Source organism: Macrobrachium nipponense, chromosome 21 (genome assembly GCF_015104395.2).
Source record: "Macrobrachium nipponense isolate FS-2020 chromosome 21, ASM1510439v2, whole genome shotgun sequence".
Taxonomy (NCBI): domain Eukaryota; kingdom Metazoa; phylum Arthropoda; class Malacostraca; order Decapoda; family Palaemonidae; genus Macrobrachium; species Macrobrachium nipponense.
In genome coordinates, this window is record NC_087212.1 from 56,861,282 (window position 1) to 56,886,281 (window position 25,000).

At 39.4% G+C, this 25,000-nt stretch overlaps 2 protein-coding genes across 3 annotated transcripts in view; both read right to left on the reverse strand.

Annotated features, from left to right (window-relative positions):
* Positions 1-1,902: 1,902 nt before the first annotated feature.
* Positions 1,903-20,604, reverse strand: LOC135197605 (uncharacterized). Its single transcript, XM_064224633.1, has 3 exons — positions 19,790-20,604; positions 7,261-7,363; positions 1,903-2,222 (listed from the first exon to the last, which is right to left on the reverse strand). The coding sequence occupies exons 1-3, from the start codon at positions 19,843-19,845 to the stop codon at positions 2,040-2,042; spliced, it is 342 nt and encodes a 113-aa protein (XP_064080703.1). The 5' UTR covers positions 19,846-20,604; the 3' UTR covers positions 1,903-2,039.
* Positions 20,605-21,955: 1,351 nt separating this feature from the next.
* Positions 21,956-25,000, reverse strand: part of LOC135197606 (uncharacterized) — a 44,296-nt gene continuing 41,251 nt past the window's right edge. For both annotated transcript variants that reach the window (XM_064224634.1, XM_064224635.1), the window contains exon 17: positions 21,956-22,260. In XM_064224634.1, coding sequence (XP_064080704.1) covers positions 22,135-22,260 — 126 coding nt within the window. In that variant the 3' untranslated portion in view covers positions 21,956-22,134. The remainder of the gene's footprint in view (positions 22,261-25,000) is intronic.

Sequence of the window (25,000 nt, forward strand, 5' to 3'; positions counted from 1 at the left end):
AGCCCAGGTGTTGACACCTATGGCTCTAAAAGCTGTCCATTTTACGTTTAGAATTTAAGTTGGAGTTTTGCCGCGCATATGGTATATCTCGAATCAATAATTGTAATGTCTCTTCTATTTTTACAAATTACTGGAAGATTTGGTTTGAATGACACCATTAGTGTCGGCACAGTGTGTGAAATTCCAGAATAATCACCAGTAGTAAGTAAGCAGACTGTGTGGTGTTTTGAATTGTTGAGGTTGGGGGGATTTCATTTCTGTAGGTTGAAGTTAAAGGAAATTGAATTATGTATGATACCTTTTCTTACTTATCAGGTAACGACAGTTTATCAGCTGGTTATAAGCTCTCAATTTTGTCAGTTTATGAATTTATTTTTTGAACGAGATTTAACACTTGTCGAATTAATGTTCTTGCGGGTTTATGTTGAGTGAGTAATATGCTTTACAGGGATTGTTAAATATTTTGATTTTTTGATTTTGATCATTGCTTCAGGAATAATGATACGAAAGTAAGGAGACTTCCCAACCCCTCGGAGACCCAATACTGAATACACCAATTAATTATTGTGGACCAAGGGAAGGACTGACTGAATGACGACATGTCTTTCCAACAATCGAGGCTTCCGTTGACCATATAGTTTTGCCTCAGATGTTTACTTTGTGAGATTCCTGTTTGGAGACACTTGTGTAGCCCCAACTATGAATATTGTATCTTTTTTTTTTTTTTTTTTTCTAGTGTGCATCTTGGCCCTCCGACAACACACCAATCAATCGTCTTGTCGCCAAAGTGACTCCAGTTTCCCACGCTTTAACATTTAGGCCCTGTCCACACGGTCGAGCTTTGGCCGACGAACTTTGTCCGATGTGACGTCAGAAGTGGAGAAACAGCGAGAAAAGTCAGAACTTTGCTGCGGTTTCTCCGCTTCTGACGTCACATCGAACAAAGTTCGTCGAGCAAACCTCGGCAGTGTGCACGGGGCCTTAGTAGCCCTTCATATTTTATGAGCGTTGGTGCTTGTTGGCTGTCGATGGATGTTAATGTCATGGTTGTTGCTATAGTATTAAATTTAGTTTATTTTCATTGGTTAGTAAGTTGCTCATCTCACTTTAGATTTGTTTGAAACTTCTATATGTTAATTAACTTCAAATTTCTCTGCTTTTCTTGATAGATATTTCTAGCTTTCAAAAAAAAATTTTCAGAAACCGCCAGTAAACAGCATGGTTTCTCCATATATACCTTACGTTGTATACTAAATTGCTTCCCTTTTTCTGCTTTACTACTTCCTTGTATAGTTCATTAGTATAGCATGTTTAATTAGTAAGCATTGTAGCGCAAGTAAGTTCCTACTTATCATAAATATATAATAGTGTACAAATTATATCAATCGGCATTGGTAACTACAGCTATCAGTTAACCTAGTGTTTGTCACAGCATCACCTGTTGCCTTAGTTCAGCTTCCAAGTGTGTAGCATTACTCAGCAGAAAGTATTATGTCTTTCTCATTCCAGAAGTCTCCCCGGCCAGGTATGGTGGTTATAAGCGCTTACTACACACCGGAGCACCTGGCCAATATCTTCTTTCGGAATTTTCACATCTCCAGTAAATTATTAGAGGGTTTCTCGTTGGCAACACTAGGCAACCTTCCACTCAGGGTTATATAATAGATGATGAATTCAGGAAGCCTCATCAGTCTCTAGTGAGTTGTCACAGGAGTAATAACTATGGTTCTCTGTATATGTGACCTATAATATGTGACCTTTGGCTAAATAAACTACTCAAATGCAAGTCGGATAATCATTCAGTACATAGACACTACTAAATACTGATGCAGGTAAAGGAATGACCATGGAAATTATATTATTATGAAGATTTGATAAAATTTATTAAAAACATTATACTAATTCAAAAAGAGTAGCATTACAAATCCAGACCTGCCAGATCCAGCCTCACACCCCAGCACAGCAAAAAAAAAAATCAATCTCATTTTTATTTTTTTTTAAATTCGTGTGTTTAAGATAAGGCGTCCAGATGATTTTTTTCATAACTGCGCTGGATTACCCGCATCTAAGGTTTTGTAGGTTTCCGGAGAACCTCTTGCCTCTTCTCGTACTCTTAATATCACCCGAGTCCCTCTCTCTTTCTTGGTCATATCCTCAGGATCAATCTGTAAAATACAGTCTTCCTCTTTCTCTCTCATACTCATGTCGTCGTCTTCCTTTCTCTGTAAAATAGTTAAGAGATCCTGTGTTACTTTGCTTTACAAATTCATTAAAACTACAATGACATACAATGGGTCCCTATATCTTAATTTTATGTAACAATGACATGCTAAAATTTTGTGACAATGAAGTGACAAAAATAGTAGTCGGTAATCCAGAGCAAATTTACAAAATACTTTCATTTCTAGACCAAAGAAATACAGGGAATGAAATTTACAATTTATTCTTTTGCGGTGTTGGTCATCTAGTCCATTCATTGTATGATGGAAAAGTACATTAAAAAAATTGAATTTAACGTAATTTCCTTTCAAATCTAAGGTACCTACAGTTCTACTTATTTCTTGATATGACACACTAGATGTCAGAAGTAAAGGTGTCAACAAGAATAATGGCAATCACGGCTTTTTAACTTGGTAATGGAGTTACCAGGTATAAATGATTATCTTACCTTTTGCAGTGGATGGGAACCTCGTCTACCTAACCTTTGGCAGTGGATGGAAGCCTCGCTACATAACTTGCAGTGGATGGGAACCGTCTACCTAACTTTTGCATGGATGGGAAACTCGTCTACCTAACACTTTTTGTCAGTGGATGGGAACCGTCTACTAACTTGGCATGGATGGGGACCTGTCACTACTTTTGCAGTGATGGGAACCTCGTTACTAACCCTTTTGCATGGATGGGAACCTCGTCATACCTACCTTTTGCAGTGGATGGAACCTCGTCTACTAACTTTTCAGTGATGGGAAGCTCCGTCTACTAAACCTTGGCAGTGGATGGGAACCTCTCTACCTAACCTTTTGGCAGTGGATGGAACCTCGTTACATAACTTTTGCAGTGGATTGGACTGTCTACTAACCTTTTGCAGTGGATGGGACATCGCTCTACATAACCTTTTGCAGTGGATGGGAACTGTCTACTAACCTTTTGCAGTGGATGGGAAACCTGTCACTAACCTTTGCAGTGGATGGGACCTCGTCTACTAACCTTTGGCAGTGGATGGAACTCGTCTACTAACCTTTTGCAGTGGTGGGACCTCGTCTACTAGACCTTTGGCAGTGATGGGAACTCGTCACCTAACCTTTGCAGTGAATGGGAACTCGTCTACCTAACTTTTGGCAGTGCATGGGACTCGTCTACCAAATCTTGGCAGTGGATGGGGAACCTCGTCTATCTACCTTTTGTTGCAGTGGATGGGGAACCTCGTCTACCAAACTTTTTGCAGTGAGTGGAACCTCGTTACCTAACCATTTGCAAGCATGGATGGGAACCTGTCTACCTAACCTTGCAGTGGATGGGAAACCTCGTCTTACCATAATTTTGCAGTGGATGGAACCTCGCTGACTTAACCTTTTTGCATGTGGATGGGAACCTTTCGTCTACCTACCTTTGAGTGGAGTGGAACCTTCGTCTACTAATCCTTTGGCAGGATGGGAACCTCGTCTTACCTAAACCCTTTTGCCAGTGGATGGAACCTTTCGTCTACCTCTTTTGCGTGGATGGGAAGCCTCGTCTACCTAACCTTTGGCAGTGGATGGGAACCTCGTCTCCTTAAACTTTTGCAGTGGATGGGAACTCGGGTCACCTAACCTTTGCCAGTGGATGGGAACCTCGTCTTTACCTAACCTTTTGCAGTGGTGGGAACTCTCGGGTCTACTAAACCTTGGCAGTGGACTGGAATCGTCTACCTAAACCTTTTGCAGTGGATGGAACCTTGGTCCTATCTAACATTTGGAGTGGTGGGAACGCTGTCTACCTAACCTTGGCAGTGATGGGAACCTCGATCTTTACCTAAACCTTTGGCAGTGGATGGGAACTCGTCTACCTAACCTTTTGGTCAGTGGATGGGAACCCGGGTCTACCTAACCTTTTGCCAGTGGATGGGAACCCGTCTACCTAACCTTTTTGGCAAAGTGGAATGGGACCTCGGGTCTACCTAACCTTTTGCCAGTGGATGGGAAATCGTCTACCTAACCATTTTGCAGTGGGGACTGGGAAACCTCGTCTACCTAAACTTTGCCAGTGGATGGAAAGCCTTTCGTTACCTAACCCTTTGCAGGTGGATGGGAACCTCGTCTCTCCTAACTTTTGCAGTGGATGGGACCTCGTCCTAACCTAACCTTTTTGCAGGTGGATGGGAACTCGGTCTACTAACCTTTGGCCAGTGGACGGGAACCTCGTCTACCTAAACCTTTTGCAGGGATGGGAACTCGGTCTCCCTAAACCTTTTGCAGTGGATGGGAACCTCGTCTACCTAACCTTTTGCCAGTGGAATGGGAATCTCGTCCTAACCTTAACCTTTTGCAGTGATGGGAACTCGTCTACTAACCTTTTTGGCAGTGGATGGAACTCGGGTCTACTAACCTTTTTGCGAGTGGATGAACCTCGTTCTACCTAACCTTTTGCAGTGGATTTGGGAAACTCTCACCTAACTTTTGCAGTGGATGGGAAGTCGTCTACCAACCTTTTGGCAGTGGATGGGAACCTCGTGATCTACCTAAAACCTTTTGCAGTGGAGGATGGGGAACCTCGTCTACCTAACCTTTTGCAGTGGATGGGAAGCCTCGTCTACCTAACCTTTTTGGCAGTGGGATGGGAAAACCTCGTATACCAAACCTTTTTGCAGTGAATGGAACCTCGGTCAACCTAACCTTTTGCCAGTGGATGGGAACTGTCTACCTAACCGCCTTTTGCAGTGGATGGGAACCTCGTCTACCTAACCTTTTTGCAGTGGATGGGAACCTCGGTCTACCTAAACCTTTTTGCAGTGGATGGGAACATCGGGCTACTAAACTTGTCTGCAGTGGATGGAATCGCTACCTAACCTTTGCCAGTTTGGATTGGGAAGCTCGTCACCTACTTTTGGCAGTGGTGGGACACCTCGCTACCTAACTTTCCAGTGGATGGAACCGTTTTCGTCTACTAACCTTTTTGCGTGGGATGGGAACTCGGGTCTACCCAAAACCTTTTGCAGTGATTGGGAATCTCGTCTCCTAACCTTTGCATGGATGGGAAACCTAGTCTACCAAACCTTTTTGCAAGTGGGATGGGAACATCCGATCTACCTAACTTGCAGTGGAGGGAACCTCGTTCTACAAAACCTTTTGCAGTGGGATGGGAAAACCTGTTACCCATAACCTTTTGCAGTGAGATGGAACTGTCTACATAACCTTTGCAGTTGGATGGGAAACCTCGTCTACCAACCTTTTGCATTGGATGGGGAAACCTCGTCTACTCACCTTTTGCAGGGATGGGAACATCGTCTACCAAACTTTGCAGTGGATGGGAACCTCGTCTACATAAACCTTTGGCAGTGGATGGGAAACCTCGTCTACCAAACCTTTTGCCAGTGGATGGGAACCTGTCTACACCTAACCTTTTGCAGTGATGGAACCTCGTCTACCTAACCTTTGCATGGATGGGAACCTCGTCTACCAAACCTTTTGCAGTGGATGGGAACCTCGTCTACCTAACCTTTTGCAGTGGATGGGAACCTCGTCTACCTAACCTTTTGCAGTGGATGGGAACCTCGTCTACCTAACCTTTTGCAGTGGATGGGAACCTCGTCTACCTAACCTTTTGCAGTGGATGAACCTCGTCTACCAAACTAATGCAGTGGATGGGAACCTCGTTCACCTAACCTTTTTGCGTGGCTGGGAACCTCGTCTACCAACCTTTTGCAGTGGATGGGAACCTCGTCTACCTAACCTTTTGGCAGTGGATGGGAACCTCGTCTACCAAACCTTTTCAGTGGATGGGAACCTCGTCTACCTAACCTTTTGCAGTGATGGGAACCTCGTCTACCTAACCTTTGGCGTGGATGGGAACCTCGTCTACCAAAACCTTTTGCAGTGGAATGGGAACCTCGTCTACCTAACCTTTTGCAGTGGATGGGAACCTCGTCTACCAAACCTTTTGCATTGGTTGGAACCTCGTCTACCTAACCTTTTGCAGTGGATGGGAACCTCGTCTACCTAACCTTTTGCAGTGGATGGGAACCTCGTCTACCTAACCTTTGGCAGTGGATGGGAACAATCTACCAAAACCTTTTGCAGTGGATGGGAACCTCGTCTACCAAACCTTTTGGCATGGATGGGAACCTCGTCTACCAAAACCTTTGAGTGGATGGGAACCTCGTCTACCAACTTTTGCAGTGGATGGGAAACCTCGTCTACCTAACCTTTTGCAGTGGATGGGACCTCGTCTACCAACCTTTGCAGTGGAGGAACCTCTCTACCTAACCTTTTGCAGTGGATGGGAACCTCGTCTACAAACCTTTGCAGTGGATGGGAACCTCGTCTATAACCTATAACTTTGGCAGATGGGAACCTCGTCTACCTAACCTTTGCAGTGGTGGGAACCTCGTCTACCAAACCTTTTGCAGTGGATGGGAACCTCGTCTACTAACCTTTTGCAGTGGAAGGGAACCCTCGTCTACCCCAACCTTTTGGCAGTGGATGGGAACCTCGTCTACCTAACCTTTTGCAGTGGATGGGAACCTCGTCTACCTAACCTTTTGCAGTGGATGGGAACCTCGTCTACCTAACCTTTGGCAGTGGATGGGAACCTCGTCTACCAAACCTTTGGCAGTGGATGGGAACCTCGTCTACCTAACCTTTGGCAGTGGATGGGAACCTCGTCTACCTAACCTTTGGCAGTGGATGGGAACCTCGTCTACCTAACCTTTGGCAGTGGATGGGAACCTCGTCTCCACCTTTGGCATGGATGGGAACCTACGCAACCTTTGGCAGTGGATGGGACCTGGGCTACCAACCTTTGGCAGTATGGGATCGTCTACCAAACCTTTGGCAGTGGATGGAACCTCGTCTACCTAACCTGGGGCAGTGGATGGGAACCTCGTCTACCTAACCTTTGGCAGTGGATGGGAACCTCGTCTACCTAACCTTTGGCAGTGGATGGGAACCTCGTCTACCTAACCTTTGGCAGTGGATGGGAACCTCGTCTACCTAACCTTTGGCAGTGGATGGGAACCTCGTCTACCTAACCTTTGGCAGTGGATGGGAACCTCGTCTACCTAACCTTTGGCAGTGGATGGGAACCTCGTCTACCTAACCTTTGGCAGTGGATGTTAAGCCTCTCCTCCTTGCCTCCCCCTATAGTCAATTCGACCGCCAAGCCATACCTGGAAAAAGTATTTTCGCATTAATATTATACTAGTTTTCATATATATACTGAGCAAACCCCCGTCATAGAAACTGCGTAATACTATGTAATTTCACTACACAAAGACATCTTACTCCTCACAAACTTTATTAAATGAAAGAACGCATGAACTGTTTTTGTTAAGCCTTAATCATTCAGTCCTTAAGAGCCAAATCACACACATTACATTACTACTGCTAACTATATACTCGTAATTATTATATGGTAGTTTGTTCTTTAATGGTTGAGGAGAGAGAGAAACGCAAATATTGTATACCCATTAATGTTATATTTGTCAACCACACAGTATAGAAATAGTATAATACTTTGCTCCCCGAGGGGTTATTACCGAATACGGTGTCCGAAGTTGCTTCCGCCATAAGTATATACCTACCGGGTTAAAACCGAAACGCTTCACAAAGCATTCACTGAGTAACATGCTGATTCTGCCCTTCTATGAAGCCAACTCGTGCAGTCTTAAAGCAAGAGACCTGGCTGCTGCCATCTGAAGCAGCGAACGACTGCACCAACCAATTCATTCTGAAGAATATTAAACAAGATGTGACAACTTATCCTCCGACATTATTCCAAAATATGTCACCCCTCTGAGTGAAAAAATACTCCAAATATTTCGTCTGTAAAGCTATGTCAAGTAGCAAACAAACGCAATTCGTTTACTCCTCCAAATACGTCATCTGTAAACCGACGTGAAATGTAGCAACCAAACGCAAATTTTCTGCATTATATTATACTGTTCAACGGTACTGTCTTCTACATATTCAAAAACCTTACTTATTACTTGGAGATTAATGTACTTTAAAATCAAAGATTAAAGAAAAGTTTGTTAATATATAAAAAATATATAAAAATTTACTGGCGAGCTGACAAGTCTACAGTAACCCAGAATTAACTGAACTAAACTAAACGGGTTGCCAATAAACCAAAATCTTTATGTGAACTGTTTAACCGTTATCGATGTTCCAAACATACTAATCCAAAGTGCCTAATAAAATACCTCATACAGCAACTCCATACCACGGATTTAATAAAAAATGCAGACATTGAGAGGTATGAAGAAAATTACATATATCCATTATAAATCAATATAATGAGGCTGCTGCTTCTAGCACTTTGCTGCATATCCCCTTGGAGCTTGTACTAGGCTATATACGGAAGCCATTCACCGCTTAACAAGTAGGTTACTGTCCAGAGGAGCGGGGTAGTAGTCTTCAGTTTTAAAGCCTGGGAAAACCATCGATCTGGATATAGGTTGACTACTTGTACCTTGCAATCTAAACCCTATGTACAATAAAGGTGAAAAGGTACAAGCCTATCTATCATCGTTGCCTACCGTCAACCTTTCATCTACCATACTGCAAGATATTAGGAAGTGCCTAATCCAGAGTCAAAGTAATAGGGTCTGCTCAACTCGGCAGTGGGGGCGGAGCTAATACTGTGACGTCAGAAGAGTAACACTCCCGTGTTTCTCCACTGAATTACTTAAAGAACCCTTAGTTTTTATACATTTAATCCATATCGCGTAGTTTTTTTCATAAAATATTGATGATAAAATCTGTAGAGGTCACATGTTTGATTTTTTTAATACCCATTCTCTCATATAGTCACCAAACCTTAGTTTTATTACACAAAATTTGCCAGTTTGAACACACAGCTACTCCAGCTTTCTTCATATGTTTATTCTTTACTTATTTATTTACTTACCTATATATTGGTTTTCTGTATTCTCTTCAAGTCCATTTCTTTTGACATGACAATCTCTCTCTCTCTCTCTTTCAGGTAGTAAAATTATCAAGATTTTAAATAATTCTTAAGAAATGTATTTAGTTCTGTCACTGTGTTCATACCTCACTTTGAAAAGCAACTTTTTTATGATAAAGGTTAGAATGATAGATTAATTATATTTTCCAAATCTTATTGTGAATACTTATTGTTATGCAATAAATACAAAGAAAATGTGGATACGGGCAGTGTAAAAAATGGCAGTTGCATTTGCACGACTTGGCCACAAAAAAGAAAACAATATCAAAAGTATAAGAATTACATCATATATGATATAACGTATCAAAGGAATAAATGATGAAGAAAATGATACAGGGAACACATTTCCAGCAAATTTCTCATTAGCACTTCATATCACAAATATACTTCCGAACACAAGTTTACATATAACAAACTGTATACATAAAGGTATTAATTATGCATGCCTCAAACGATTATAATATTTTCGAAAAAAGTACAAACATTTTTTCGTCAGTCTGGCTGGATGTATCTGATGACGTTTCACAAGGGGCGGGGCTAGATTTCAGATCTCCCACGAACGCTTAATTTTTTATAATTTTTGACTGCGTAGATGATATTTTCTGTGCGCGATTATAAGCTTGAAAATAATTGTAATTGTAATGTGTCATATCAATTGAAAGGGCATTCTTTGCACTTTTACATGGTATATGGCAAAACGTAATAAGATGAAAAATTATGTAAAAAAAATATGGTAAATATTTACATAAAATTTAAACATTTTGATCCGTCTTTGACCTAGAACTCCTCGAAAATTTCTGAGAACACCTATCAATTTTATTTATGCATTATATAGTATATTTTATCAGCTTTCTAATCCATTTTTCAGTTTCTATCATCATCCCTTAGTCAGATACGCTACAAAACGTGAATGTATGTAGGTTGACTGATGAAGTAATTGCACATTTTTGTGTGCGTATATATTTTTTTCTGTAAGCGCTTGTGGGTTTGAAAGTAATCGTAATTGTAATGTGCTATATTATATCATTTGAAAGAGCATTCTTTGTACTTTAACGTTGTATTCGGCAACATGCAATAAAAGGAAAATTTATATAAAAAAACGCCATAGCAAAAATAGTTATGAAAATGTTATCGTAAATATAGTTTCATAAAGATATGGTCTGTCTGTTACTGATGACGTTTCACACGGGGCGGGGATAGGTTTTAGTACCGCCTCGTGAGCAGACCCTGTATATTTTGACTCTGGCCTAATCTACGCACGAAACCACCTTTGAACGCATAATGGAAGCTACAAATATACATGCAGTGCAGTCCAGCCTTTCATGGTATCTTCTGACTAATGTAAATTAGTTATAAAATTAATTTGTAAAACATTTTAAAGGAAAAACGTGGCAACAAAAGAATTACCATTTTTAAACGACTGTGAATTTCACTTGTAAAACGTTTGAGAGGAAATTGGTCCACAGCGATCCACTTTGCACCTTTTATCGATATTCAAATTCATTCATCTCCAGAGTCAACATGGATTCCTGTTATACGAAGTAAAGTACGTTTAAGAATGATACATTCCATATCACCGTTGAGAGGGAGAGAGAGAGAGATCCAGAAATGCAGGTAAACCTTTGGTAGGTTAAATAAAATGAAAAAGCTGAAAAGCATACAGTATATTTTGTCCAGAAAATTCATTCACTCGACATCAATCATTTTTCATAAAGAAAAAATATAATTATTTTGTCCAGAAAAATTCATGCACTTAGTCATATTTTTAATGAAAGAACAAATCATAAATATTCTTAAAAAGGGACATTCACTGTCACCACAGAGGGAAAAAAAAAAAAAAAAAAAAAAAAAAAAAAAAAAAAAACCACATGGCTGCTGACACAACACAAAAGCTAATCTACAACATGCAGTTAAAAAGGCAACAGGGATTTCACAAGCATTGGCTGTTATGTCTCTACCTCAAAAAATATATTTCAGATGTGATATCGGCTTATACACATACTTAGCAGACAATTATAAACCTAATTTGCATCTTGAGAATTGAAAAGTTATGACAATGTATGGAAATAGCATGAAAAATATTTATCATAAAAGAGTGATACAGTTTCGAAATAAAAATACTGAACAGAATAAGGTTTATATAACCAGATACAACTGAAGGGGATGACCTCTTTTCAATATATTAATGAATGGAGCAACATTATGCGATAGCTACCTTGGAAAGACCCTTTAATTAAGCTAAAACATGTTGATAAAGCGGCGTAATTGTTCATTCATGAAAGCAAACTTATCGACTAAACTATGAACGATTGAAACTGGCCATCGACAAATGACGCGATTTGTATAGGTATAATAATCTAGTACCTAGCTTACCACCGAGGCCCTATTCAGAGGTCCTCCTAAATGATAAAAATGAATTCCGTTACCCAATTATTGTACCTGAAGCAGCAATCAAGATTAGGAACACCCCAGTCAAGGACATCCTTTGGAACAATGTGGTTCACTTAGTTCAAAGAAATGCACGCATTAAATTGTTTGATAAAGCATGGTATACCTTCGATCTATTTCCAAAAGAAGAGTACCCCATGCTTAACTCGCCGATTTTCTGCAGATGTGGGAAAACACCTTTAATCTATACACTCAAGTTCCATCTACTTATGGAAAAACAATAGTGTGGCAAAAGGTAAGTATTAATGCCTTAGACTACAGGTTGAAAATTCCCAAAGAAAGACTGGTTATCCATCGGGAGAAATTTGGCAACTATTGGCACCAGTCAGTACTGTGACCAAATGCGATGTCATTTCCCTGGTTCTTCCCGGACACTTCACTCTTAGCGATAATTGACGTGATTAAGTCATAACATCATCCAATAATATTATCGAACGTTCAGAGTGGTTCATCTTCATTTTACTTTCGTTGTTTCTCCAATATCTAATATTATAATTCTCAAGGTTCAGCTGAAACATGTCAAATGACTCATTCACAGCAATTGTATATTCTCTTGAGCTCCCATCAGATCAGTTGAAAAATACTTGGTTTGATGCATTTCAAATAACTATACATAAAGAGATATCTATCGACAATTTTATTAAAAACCAATCATTTTCCGTTAGAATAAGAATGATTTTTAAGAGTCGACGTACGAGAACTATCAACTACTATGAGATTCAGGGCCTCTGTAACACGGTTTTTTCGCAATAACTTTTTATCTATGCATTTCATAAATATAACGCTTATTCAGAATACATATTATATCAACACACAAATTTTGAGTGTATTCTGCACTACGTAGGTTTAATACATTTGGTACTTATAATGTAAAAGTGACCTTTTTTGAAGTCGGGCCAACTTACCCAGAGAAAAGGTTTCGAACGCACTCGTTACGTAACTTATGACATCATTTCTTCCCTCTTTCTCGATGGATGATTGGCTATACGTAACGAAGGCTAAACCTCTGGCAACAATGACATACAAATTTAAATACAAGCAAAGCAGTACACCTTTATGAACTCTAGAACCTCCCCACTGATAATTGTCATAATGAACAAACCAACAAAATGTGTTAATAAATATAAAAACATTTCGATTATTTAGTCTAACTCCCAAAATAGTTTCCAAAGAAATTACAGTCTACTTTATAGGTCACAATCAGATTGACAAGATGTAGGGAATAGTTAGTAATTACCAAAAACATAGTAGACAAGCTTGATTTGATAACTGCTATATCCAATGTCAAGCAATTATTATTTATTGGCTATCTACCTATTTACTGAAAAAAATAGCCGGTACCGTATATTGGCTTTAAACCTTCACCAATAATTATCGTCAGAATGGTGACTTCATGAGGCTCCACCCACTTTCGCCTCGTTATAATTCAGGATAACACTGAAGGCTACCATGGCATTGTTGGATTAGAAAATTTAACTTCTGGCTATAAAAACTAATTTCTCGAGTAGTTGTAAGAAGTGCTAAATGATCCTCAAGGATCCCAGCAGTTGGTCTAAACGTTTAATTCATGTATATTACTGCTATACTGTTGCGGCACTACTGCTACAGTAGTATTACTACGCTAGCACTGATACCCCACCCACATCTATGTATCGTTCCGCCATTCATAAAGTCTTTGGGTTTCAGAGCCGATGGCATTTCTGTCTGGTGGATGGGCGGGGCAACATTTAGTCAAAAGGCGTTTGTTTACCTTGCTTACGTAATGAATGTTTTTCGACTCTTGGCTCGTAATCATTGGCCATGGCGTCGGCTAGTTCATTTTTACTCTATAAAAATCAAAACTATCGGGTTTAGGTTATTGATAATGCTGACAAAATTTGTGTGTGGTTGTAAAATATACATATGTCAACTTTCAGCTACATCCGATGCTTTGACAAGGAGCAAAGTCCAAAAAACCGTGTTACAGAGACCCTGAATCTCATAGTAACGTTTTCTATATGGTGCCTAATGGTTTTCAAGACCGAGTTGGAGTTATATCATTAGTGACAGTACAATGACTCTCACGTGCCCCATACAGAAACAAGAGGTGCTCAAGAGACTAAAGGAGCCCACATCAGTATATAAAAACTATATTTAACTGCAATGCAACAAGCGTTCAAGAGACCAATGCTGAACAGTTCAGAGTGGATAAAGTATAGTAGCTAAAATAAAAATAAAAATGCCAGCCACCATCCTTACTGCCGACACTGTTGATATTTACATACCCAAACATGTTACTCGTGAATCCCAAGACTAACTACATTTCTGCAGGCAAAAGGCTCCCGGGACCAGCTAGAGCATTAAACTATATAGTAAATTCTGAACACAAGGTAGGGAAGCTAAATTTGTTTCAATAGACCGTGTTTATCAGTTCTTAAGATTAGAGCACACTACTAAGAAATGCAACCAACCCACAAAAATTTTAAGTATTAACAAACACTTTTTGATCTTTTTAAAGGCAAACTATGTGTCAACTAAAGCCATCCCTATTAAATGCTACATAGCCACACAACCAAGTATACACGAGACTAAGTCAAATACTAACCAAGACTGTTTTAGAATTAGCCTTGTGTGCTAGCAAGCCCTTGCCCAAAAGCTTCCTGCAAGTGAGTGTAGTAAGGAGTTGAAGAGAACCAGAATTATTTTGTAAATATACCTCGCTCCATCCCGATCCCATCACCCAAATACCGAGGAGGAATGAACATAGAAAACGACTTCGACAAACCCACGCTTAATTCCCGGGGTAACCACATTAATTTCCTTTTCGCAAATTGGAGCGCGTTCAGATGGAAATAATGAACCTGGGGTAACAAAAGTACGCATAGACATATTCACACACTGGTTGGGAACACCATTATTCAAATAAAAGAATAGAACTAGATGGACACCATATACAAATGTACTACTTCAGAATCTCAAAACCGCTATTGGGAGGAGTATTTACCTCTAAAAGGCAGTCAAGACATCATTGCAAGAGACCAATGATCGTTTCAGCATAAAAAAAAAGGGCTAGGCTACCCGAGAAATTAACTGAAAAATTAAATTTCTCAATGTTTTTTAAAGTATATAAAGGGTCTTCCGTTGCTGGAATTCAAAACTTCAAGTTAAAATAAACGCATATCTCCTCAGTAAGGAGATTGATATTTACCACCAGGATATTCGGTGGATGTATATACAAGAAAGGCCTACACCCACCAAAATTTTAATCAATCACCTTTTACACAAAAACACACTGGCAGCTGTGCGCAGTGCCACTAAATCGATTTGCATCCCAACTGACCAAGAAGGAACAGATTCAGTAGGTACTGCCATCGCATGATCTGTTTACTCTCCACACCAATGGTGTCATTTACTAGATCAAACTGAAGGAATGAACTGAACGAATCAAAGGACTCTCTGACATAATATGTGGATATAAGGCAGACTGCTAACATATCCTGTATAAGAAAAACAGTCGCAGAAAAAACACAGATTGGCAAGGTTGTAAAAGTTTACTCATACACAGGACACCCAGAATACACGGATTTATTGTTGGTTTGTTATGATTAGGATGGCTTTATGTTGCCATGAGTTCTTGCTCATAGAGCAAATTGTAAAATTTCCTATTGTCGAGATCTCTTGGGAGCGACCCGGACCCGCACTACGTGGCGGCTCAACCAAAGAGCGGGAACGGTGCGCTGGCCACGCAAAGTCTAACTTTTCCCTAAGTAATTAAGCCACCGAGAGCAGATACACGCTTGCTTATGCTGACTATGGGACCACATCTAGTACTAAAAAATAAAAGGCGAAAATTTAAAATCCTCTAACACTCCATTTTATACGAATCAAATACTTCTCCACTCTGAGAGCCCACCCATGTCACAAATACAGCAAGAAATATTGACCTAGGTTGCAGCACAATTTCGATTATGTATTCCACACATCTAAAGCTGGAAAGAATTTTACTTCATGTCTGTGGTGGAATTTCTCTGCCAACATTTCGCAAGCGTGCAGGTAAAAAGTAAGGGATTATATTAACTTCAAAACGCTTGGGATATGACAGTCTCATAAAAAAGATAAAAATAAACTGCCTTGAAACATCCGTGAAAAATTTAATTTCACACAAATTCGGAATAAACAGGTATACCAGGACCCTTACTCCATTCAACAACACATGGTGCTACCAAATTCTAAACTAACCACAACGCTATTTAATATGGCTATTTAAAAAGAGCTATTTGACACCCTTTTTATGAAAAGGGCGCCTTTGACGTTTTAAAGATATGGACTTAATGATTTTTTTTCTCCGCTGTTTACCACACTTACGCCTTTTCTTACAAGCACTCAAAATGACACCAGTATTTCAAGACCAACCTGGTGCACTCGTTCTTCTATCGGACCCGGTTGCATATATATTAGTATATATGCGGTTAGCAGCCAGGGGGGTTAGGCCTACAGTTCACAAGCGACATGATTATATGGTAGACTTGCACTGAGTGGGAAAATAATAAAACTAAAGGAGCCATTATAAAACCAAGTAATTAACGTCAGCAAACTGACACCGGAAAGAAAATATATAAAGGTAACTGGATGAATATGATCATCATCATACTCTATTGGTTACCGAAACAGATACAAGAGCATGCGATCGCCCATAACGGAAAACGGGAGGTGACAGCAACGGAGCAAATAAGATTTATTTTAGAGTACCAACAAAAATCATACCCAGTCTTTTCACTTACCGCTTTCATCCGTCCTCTGCTAAGATACCAAGAAAATGCCTTTGCCACATTCAGATACATGCACAACAAAAGTAACGAATAGCAACTTCCTTTCAAGTTAACTGTATAGCAATACAACACATCCGATCTACCTCAAACTGACGAAACAGTGGATCCGCCAAAATACAGAAAAATTCACACTAGTGAGAAGTGCACACTAATAAATACGATTCACACAACCCAGCACAGACGGATCGAATCTAACCGGACCCTATTTGCAAAGGACAGCCAGACAACGTAGAAATACAAAACTAAGTGTGCAAACCAACATTTCAGTTACTGTAAACCATCATGAGTATCAAACGAACATTTTTTAGCGGGGGTAATACTCATTCGATACGATAGGATCAAGTAAAAATAAGAGGGAGGTGTGAGGTAATGAATAAAACTACTAATAACGTTAAAGCCAAGTGACTATGGTATGAGAACATGAATGAATTTTCAATAATTGAATATTGATTACAAATTACTTTTAGAGCTAACAAGAACATGATACTGTCCAAAAATCTTTAAGAAACAACTGAAGTACAGAGAGAATCAACATTGACAATGCAATTCCCCAGGGCCACCAGCTTCTTTCCGCTGTTATAACGAAACTTCAGTAACCTCCATTTTTCCTTCCTTTAAACAAACGCAGCATCACCCTTTCCCCTTTTGCCATTATTTTCCCCACATTTCCTACTCTGCCTATTGACGAAATAAGGCCAAATATCGCATCGTACTATTTGTGATTTAATAGCTGTGAAATGCACGGACGATGGTGGAACAATACGCTATGTATTTAGAGACAGGAGATCTATACCACTGGTACATGGTTTTGGGAGGAATAAGAATATTCATGGCATCTTTGTTAATAGAATATGCTTTCCTGAAAGCAATGACGTTGACATTCATCATATAAAGATGGTAGGTTCATCGAAATGCTACTATCAGTGTTTCAGTTAAATGCCCCTCGGAAAACAGAATTTGTACTTGCAACGTAGGCATGTAGCCCGCGGGGGTTCATGATTTAATGCACAGGTAGTATACATCAGAAACCTAAAATTTGATGTCATTTAATACAGGACTTGTCAACGAGGTAATTGTAAGCCTTCACTCCGCGGTAAAGTAGACTATGGCAGTTGACGTTTTCCTACGTTATTTTACTTACTGAACAAGAATTTAAAGTAATATTTATTCGACGACTGTAATTAACCCCTAGGGGCCAGTACTAAACACTGCGAAATACATTGGACGGCCCAATCCCTAGTGGATGTCATATCCGCGGTTACGTTCCTTGCAGTCCATGCGGAACTATTCTTTAGTATTACCCTGCAAGAAACTTAACCGCGAATACGACATCCACTAGGGATTGGGCCGTCCAATGTATTTCGCCGTGTTTAGTACTGGCCCCTGGGGTAATTACAGTCGTCGAATAAATATTACTTTAAATTCCTGTTCAGTAAGTAAAATAACGTAGGAAAACGTCAACTGCCATAGTCTACTTTACCGCGGAGTGAGGGCTTAGAATTACCACACTTTATTTTGAAAACTAGTAACGCAAACATGAAAAGTGAAAGCTTTCATATACAAATAAAAAATAAATAAATACTATCCAAATTATCATGGCAACGTTGTTTCTGGATTGGCACTGACGTCCAAATTACCAGAAAATATATATTTTGTTTTCCATGAGGAAGTATTTTCTGGTTCTAAAAAATCACTAGAGCTGAAAAATTGGAGCTGCCCTTAAAAAATGGGGTTGGTGGGAGGTCTAAGTACATTTTGGGTATAATGGCCCAAACACTTACATTACACCAGTTTGTAAAAGCCTGTTTGCTCGGAAAATATGATCATTGTTATTCATAACAGTTTCATGCGCACGTTCAAGGGGCAAGAAATATTTCAAAATGATGTAACTAAGTTAAGGTTTTTCGGTAATTCTTCAGAAGTAAACCGCATCACCAGTTTTCTAAAAGAGAGTGAACAATCCTTCATTTAATGGTGTTTTTTTCAGTGAATCTCATCTTGTTTTCTTGAGGAAATGTTATTTTAACCCCCCCCCCTTTTCCACCCAACAAGCTTGGGGCCCCCCAGTTGGGAATCGGGGGGGGGTTTTGGGTGGGAAATACCAGAAAAGAGTGCTTTGCAGCAATAATAATTGGGAGCACCTACAGAATCGCGGGCCCCCTCGACCGCCGACCGAAATCGGCGGAAGAACACTAAAACCAATATGGCGGCGATGCAAAAACAACAAACAAACAAAGTAGGGAGCGACTACATATGCGCGACAATCGATTTATGTGTGCTGTCAGTTAAGGCCGTTAGCGAACGGCGCTTCGCGCCTATTTATTCCGCATATTTAAAGATTCTTGGCAAGCACGGCATGTACTGGCAAGAGGTAATGTTGCGCTGCGCGCACTAGCCACAGGGGTTACAGTAACCTAACAGAAGCTGTATCGTCAACCTCGCCACTATATTAAGTTATAGGAAAAACGGCAAGGAAAAACGGTGAAAAAAATGTTACCAAAGTATAGGCCTTCTTACCAGAATATTATGGAGTTGGAGGATATAATAATGCAGCTTCCAATAGAAAATAATGTAGGCGTAACTTGTAGTCATTGTAGAACAGCTTAAAGTACGTTGCACAAAGATATCCTACCCAGTTGTGTCTCCGTCGTCCATACCTTGGGACCAAGCTCTTCACATCCCTCCACCTTCTTTCTATGGTATTTGTGTGCGCAAGGGTCACAGGATCCACAAAATTTAGGGAGTGGTTCACTTGCAAGTGCTGGTACCCTAACTCCTGTAAGCAATTATAAGCCTTCCAGCAGTCGCTAACTATTGTCGTACCAGGCTCAATAAATTGCTGTATAATGGGCAGCAATGTTTCTGCTGACCTAAGCTTGTTTACTGGCACTAAAAAAAAACACTGCCTCGTTTCACGACATATACCACCAAACACCCACTGCCCATCAATAACCCTACCAACATTATATTTGGTAATTCTAAAGAATAGTTCCGCACGAACTGCAAGGAACGTAACCGCCGTGTTTATTACTGGCCCCTGGGGGTTAATTAAAGTCGTCCGAATAAATATTACTTAAAATTCTTGTTCTGGAGGTAAAACTGAATAGAAAAACCGCAACTGCCAAAGTCTAGGCCGCCGCGGAATAGTAATATAGATCTACCGCTAGGGTCACTCCAGATCGGCTTCTCAGAGAATGTTTAGCTTGTAGGAGTGGAGAAAAATAACATATAAAACCATATCACTGTAATAATAGGCCAGAAAGTGCCACAAGCTCCCTGACCGATCAATAAGTGACATTAAGGAAATACATCTGGTTAAGTCACTCAAAAACCCAACGTCCTTCCAATAAAGGTTCATTGATATAACTTACTTAGTATATAACGCGATGCCAGTCAGTAATGGTGACGTCATCATAACACCTTGCATTTCTTAGCCATTCCTTGATCAACTAACTCAGCTCTCGAACTGCACTCCTCTCCATCCATAATAAGAGAATTTTTAATGATATCTCTGCATGTAAGCTCCATTTCAGAATAACAGGAACCGTAATGTACTATGATCTCAATTGCGTTCCAGTTCAGTCAACGTTTGTAATTACAACACCTTTTGCAATAAGAAACTCGAAGCTCCTTGCGGCTTGCACACAGAACACCCACCAGAGACACTAAAACAGCCAAACGGCAACCGGCAGATAAATATTTTTCAGACTGAAAATCTGCCTGTGGGCTGTGACGAATGACAACTGTTTTTTTTTTTTTTTTTTTTCTTTACAAAAATCCTAGATTCTGATTGGTCTTCTAGCTAAGAGACATCTGAAGTGCAAGGACCTGATTGGTCGGTTGAAGTCGCACTTCTAAACAACCAATTTAAGAATTAATGACCGAAACAAAGAAAACTGACCGATTTGACGACATTGCGTCCATATCATGGCTAAAGGACGTAAAATACTGAGAAAAATGGGCTTCAGATGAAACAAAATGACAAACTTTTTCGAACTGATAATTTTTTCCGTGTCTTTTATAAGCATAATTATTTTCATATTACGAATTTCTGGCATGTTACTCTCTACATCCATAATTCCATGTAATTACAGGTCTCCCTGTAGGTAGATTTCCGGATATTAATGGAATTGGTGTAAAAGCCAGTACACAACAAGAACTAGTACTTCACATTTCGAAAATGTGACAGCCCATTGTCTAGCAAACCGAATGAAAATAATGTTTGTGTGTGAATTCAGGGACAAAATGAAATGCACATTTCTAAGTACCCAAACGAACATCCTCGACCTGTATCTATTATTATATGTATATGTATATATATATATATATATATATATACTATATTATATATATATATATTATAATTTGTTAGAACGTAACCAAACAACACCGGCATTATCAATAATCCCATATGAATCTCCTAAAACAATGATGGACAAAGACCAAGATTCTGTATTTTTTATAAAGGTGTAATAAGCAAATTGTGTCATATACGCATGACGGTCAATACCTCGACTCTGAATTATGTAATCGATACTCTGCTTGAGCAAGATACGTTCTGGGTGTTCCGTGTTCACTGTTAACCACAAGCCACAACTGTGGAAAGCGCTTTGAGCGTCAAGGGGAATTATTGCTATGAAATTCAGTAGTATACTTTCATATCATTGGGCATAATCTAGTTTTCTGTGAAGTGGCCGAATAATTAATAAGTTTTGCTACGTATTTCTCAAGTAATTATTCTGTATTTGAAGAGGCACTTAGGGAAATATTATTAGTGTTCAAAACATCGCAGCTCTTGTCCGTTTTAAGATAAATTGCATTTCTGGGGACGGGAGGATTAAACTTCCATCGCCATTAGAAAAATATCTTTTCTCTATTAAGCTTCCCTTCCTTGCTATGGAAACAATTTAGCCATCAGTCCCCTCTCTGCTGAAGAATAAAATTACCCCTTAGACGTAATCTTACAGTCATGAATTCTCTTTATAATGACCTGTGGGCAACAACGGGATCTTTCCTACTGACTGAAAGTGAAACCTGGCAATGGGAATTTGATGTCAATCAGCATCGTTTTGGCATAAGATTAACTTCAAAAATATCTGAATACTTTGTGATTCGCTACTGATATGAAGAGCGACGGTTTGGAATTCGTTATTATTCGTGATCTTATCGAATACAGTTTCACAAATCAGTTTTTTTTTTTTTTGTGGGGGGTGGTGGGAAGGAGGATGAGAAAGGTAGAAATTCACCTTCCCGTACTGTTACATGATGACCCCTTAAACAATAAGAAAAATGCTTTTGAACCATACAAAAACTCCTTTCAGTTTTCTTTTGAAGACTGAAAAGGAAAACCCACAAAATTACTGTGTATAATGTGTTTACTTATAAGTATTTACATTTTATTTTACCCAACGCTAGATACTTTCGGTGGCCCTTTTTCAAGAGATGAGTAGGTTGTCAATCTTGGTCAAGGCCCAGCAGCCTGAAAGTACTCGAGTGTTGAGTAAAATAAAATGTAAATACTTATAAGTAAACACGTTATACACAGTAATTTTGTGGGTCTCCTTGTCAAAGAATGCTATTACTGTTGACAGCTGTAAGCCTTTCTGTGGAAGAGAAATGGGCAGACAGAGAGAGAAAATGGGAAACCGGGGCAAAAGGAATAGGGAAGGAAGGAAGGAAAAGAAGCTCAGCCAGAAACGACGAACTTCCCGACACGTCAAGGGCCTGGTGACTCGCTTTTCGAGAAGTCCCGTCTCGCCATTTGCGGCCACAGAGACTCCAAGACGAACGCGACCGATGCAAGGGCAAGTCCAATTCCCAGCACGTAGAGGCAGCCTTGGATCTGTTGGCAGTAGGTGGTTAGTCACAGAGTCGAAAGGTGGGAAGGAAATTTGCTATTTTATGAGTCAAATATACTGACTAATGATAGTCAATAGCAAACGATAATCTAATGTTTTAGCCGTATAAGACTATAATAATAATAATAATAATAATAATAATAATAATAATAATAATAATAATAATAATAATAATAATAATAATAATAATAATAATAATAATAATGGGCACAATTTTCAGTGTCGAAAAATGATAACAATGATTGCAGGTCCACAATAATATCGCATGTGAAGTATATAAAGTGTTTAATGATATAGCTTTCAACCCCTGCACCAGGTTCATCCTCAGCAAAGTGAACATTATGAATTTAAAAATCTTTCGAAGTAAACTTCTGAATAGGACAATTATTCCACTATGGACGAAACGCAAATGAAGGAAGCGCTCAACAGCCCAACTAGGTGATTCCGTTGTTGTTCGAATTCCTGCTGGTTATTCTGCTGGAACGTCTTGTGGCTGTGATGATGCTGCACGTGTTCCCTTGGCAATGCGGCTGTAATAATGCTGGACATCACGTCCCCCGTGTTGTAAATCTGTCTGAGGGAGGAGAGCAGAAGAGGGGGCAGCATCAGGCGGAGAAAAAACAGAGCTTGTCTTAAGATTAAAATTTTTAACAAAGTTTTTTAAGAATGCAAAAAATTGACTAATGGGTCTTCCCCAACGAACGACTTGTTACCGTAAAAAGCTTGTCCTAAGTTTATGGTGGCGCACCTTCCACTAGTCTTCTTGTTTGGACATTGTTATTTTTAAAAATTATGTTAGATCCATCCCAATTCGGTCTATGGTTGTTCTTAAAAGCATGGGAGACTATTGCATTGTTCTGTGCATGAAGTGCATATGCTCGTTTGTGTTCCTTTAATCGGGTCGGTAATCCTCTTACCACTTTCTCCAAAATATTTTTTCCTTGCAGTCATGACAGGGGATTTCGTATACTCCAGGAATGATAGTATTCTTATCGTTATTGTGTTTCTGATTAGTTTATGGCTAATGGTGTTTGGGTCTTTGAAAACTATTTTGGTATCTTCTGGCTTACTGTTAACGTAATTACATAATTTGTCGAGGTTGGGATTAAATGGGAGGGGTAAGAATCTGTTGGGTTTTTCCTTGGGGTTGTTAACAGGACGATAAAATGCTTTCTTTGTCAATAAAATGATCGGGGTATCTTAGTCCTCTAAAAGTTGATCGTATGTGCTGAATTTCTCCATCGACAAACTCCGGGTCGCATATTTTAAAAGCACGTAGGGCAAAGTTCATTACTACATTGCTCTTAATGTTATTAGCATGGAATGAATAAAAATGTATGTAAACTTTCTGAGTTTGGTTGTTTTGCGATACACCGAGAATTGAAATTTATAATTATTGTGATCTCTAATGACTAGTACGTCCAAAAAAGGTAGCTTATAATCTACTTCTCTCTCTATTGTGAATTTTATGGAGGGGAGAATACTGTTGGCTATTTCTAATAATCTGTTTAAGTTCTGATCGTTTCTTCGGATGACAACGAATATGTCGTCTACATACCTGACCAGAGCAATGGTTTTAATGTATCAAAATCACACCTGTTTAAGATTTCCCTTTCAACAAACTCCATACATAGATTTGCAAGTACGGGGGACAAGGGGGAACCCATAGCTACACCTTCCTTTTGGGCAAATCCTTGGTTATTGAATTGGAACACTGTTGAGGTTACGCATAATTTAATAAGTGCAAAGAATTGGTCTACTGGAATAGGAAAAACTAATGTTGCCAAGATCATGTTCTTCTTTTAGATTAGTTTAGTACAATAGTCTAAGGACATTTGTAAACAAAGCCGTAACATCAAGGCTGGCCATATTGCCGTCAAAACAACACTACCTAACTCCCTAACGCGCTGGATGAATTGATGTGAAATGTTGAAGGTGAGCACTTGAAAATGTTCCTAGGAAATTACTGTTTGGCTCACTCAAGTACTCAGTAATTTCCTAGGAACATTTTCAAGTGCTCACCTTCAACATTCACATCAATTCATCCAGCGCGTTAGGGAGTTAGGTAGTGTTGACGGCAATATGGCCAGCCTTGATGTTACGGCTTTGTTTACAAATGTCCCCTTAGACTATGTACTAACTAATCTAAAAGAAGAACATGATCTTGGCAACATTAGTTTTCCTATTCCAGTAGACCAATTCTTTGCACTTATTAAATTATGCGTAACCTCAACAGTGTTCCAATTCAATAACCAAGGATTTGCCCAAAAAGGAAGGTGTAAGCTATGGGTTCCCCCTTGTCCCCCGTACTTGCAAATCTATGTATGGAGTTTTGTTGAAAGGGAAATCTTAAACAGGTGTGATGATACATTAAAACCATTGCTCTGGGTTAGGTTATGTAGACGACATATTCGTTGTCATCCGAAGAAACGATCAGAACTTAAACAGATTATTAGAAATAGCCAACAGTATTCTCCCTCCATAAAATTCACAATAGAGAGAGAAGTAGATTATAAGCTACCTTTTTTGGACGTACTAGTCATTAGAGATCACAATAATTATAAATTTCAATTCTCGGTGTATCGCAAAACAACCACTCAGAAAGTTACATACATTTTTATTCATTCCATGCTAATAACATTAAGAGCAATGTAGTAATGAACTTTGCCCTACGTGCTTTTAAAATATGCGACCCGGAGTTTGTCGATGGAGAAATTCAGCACA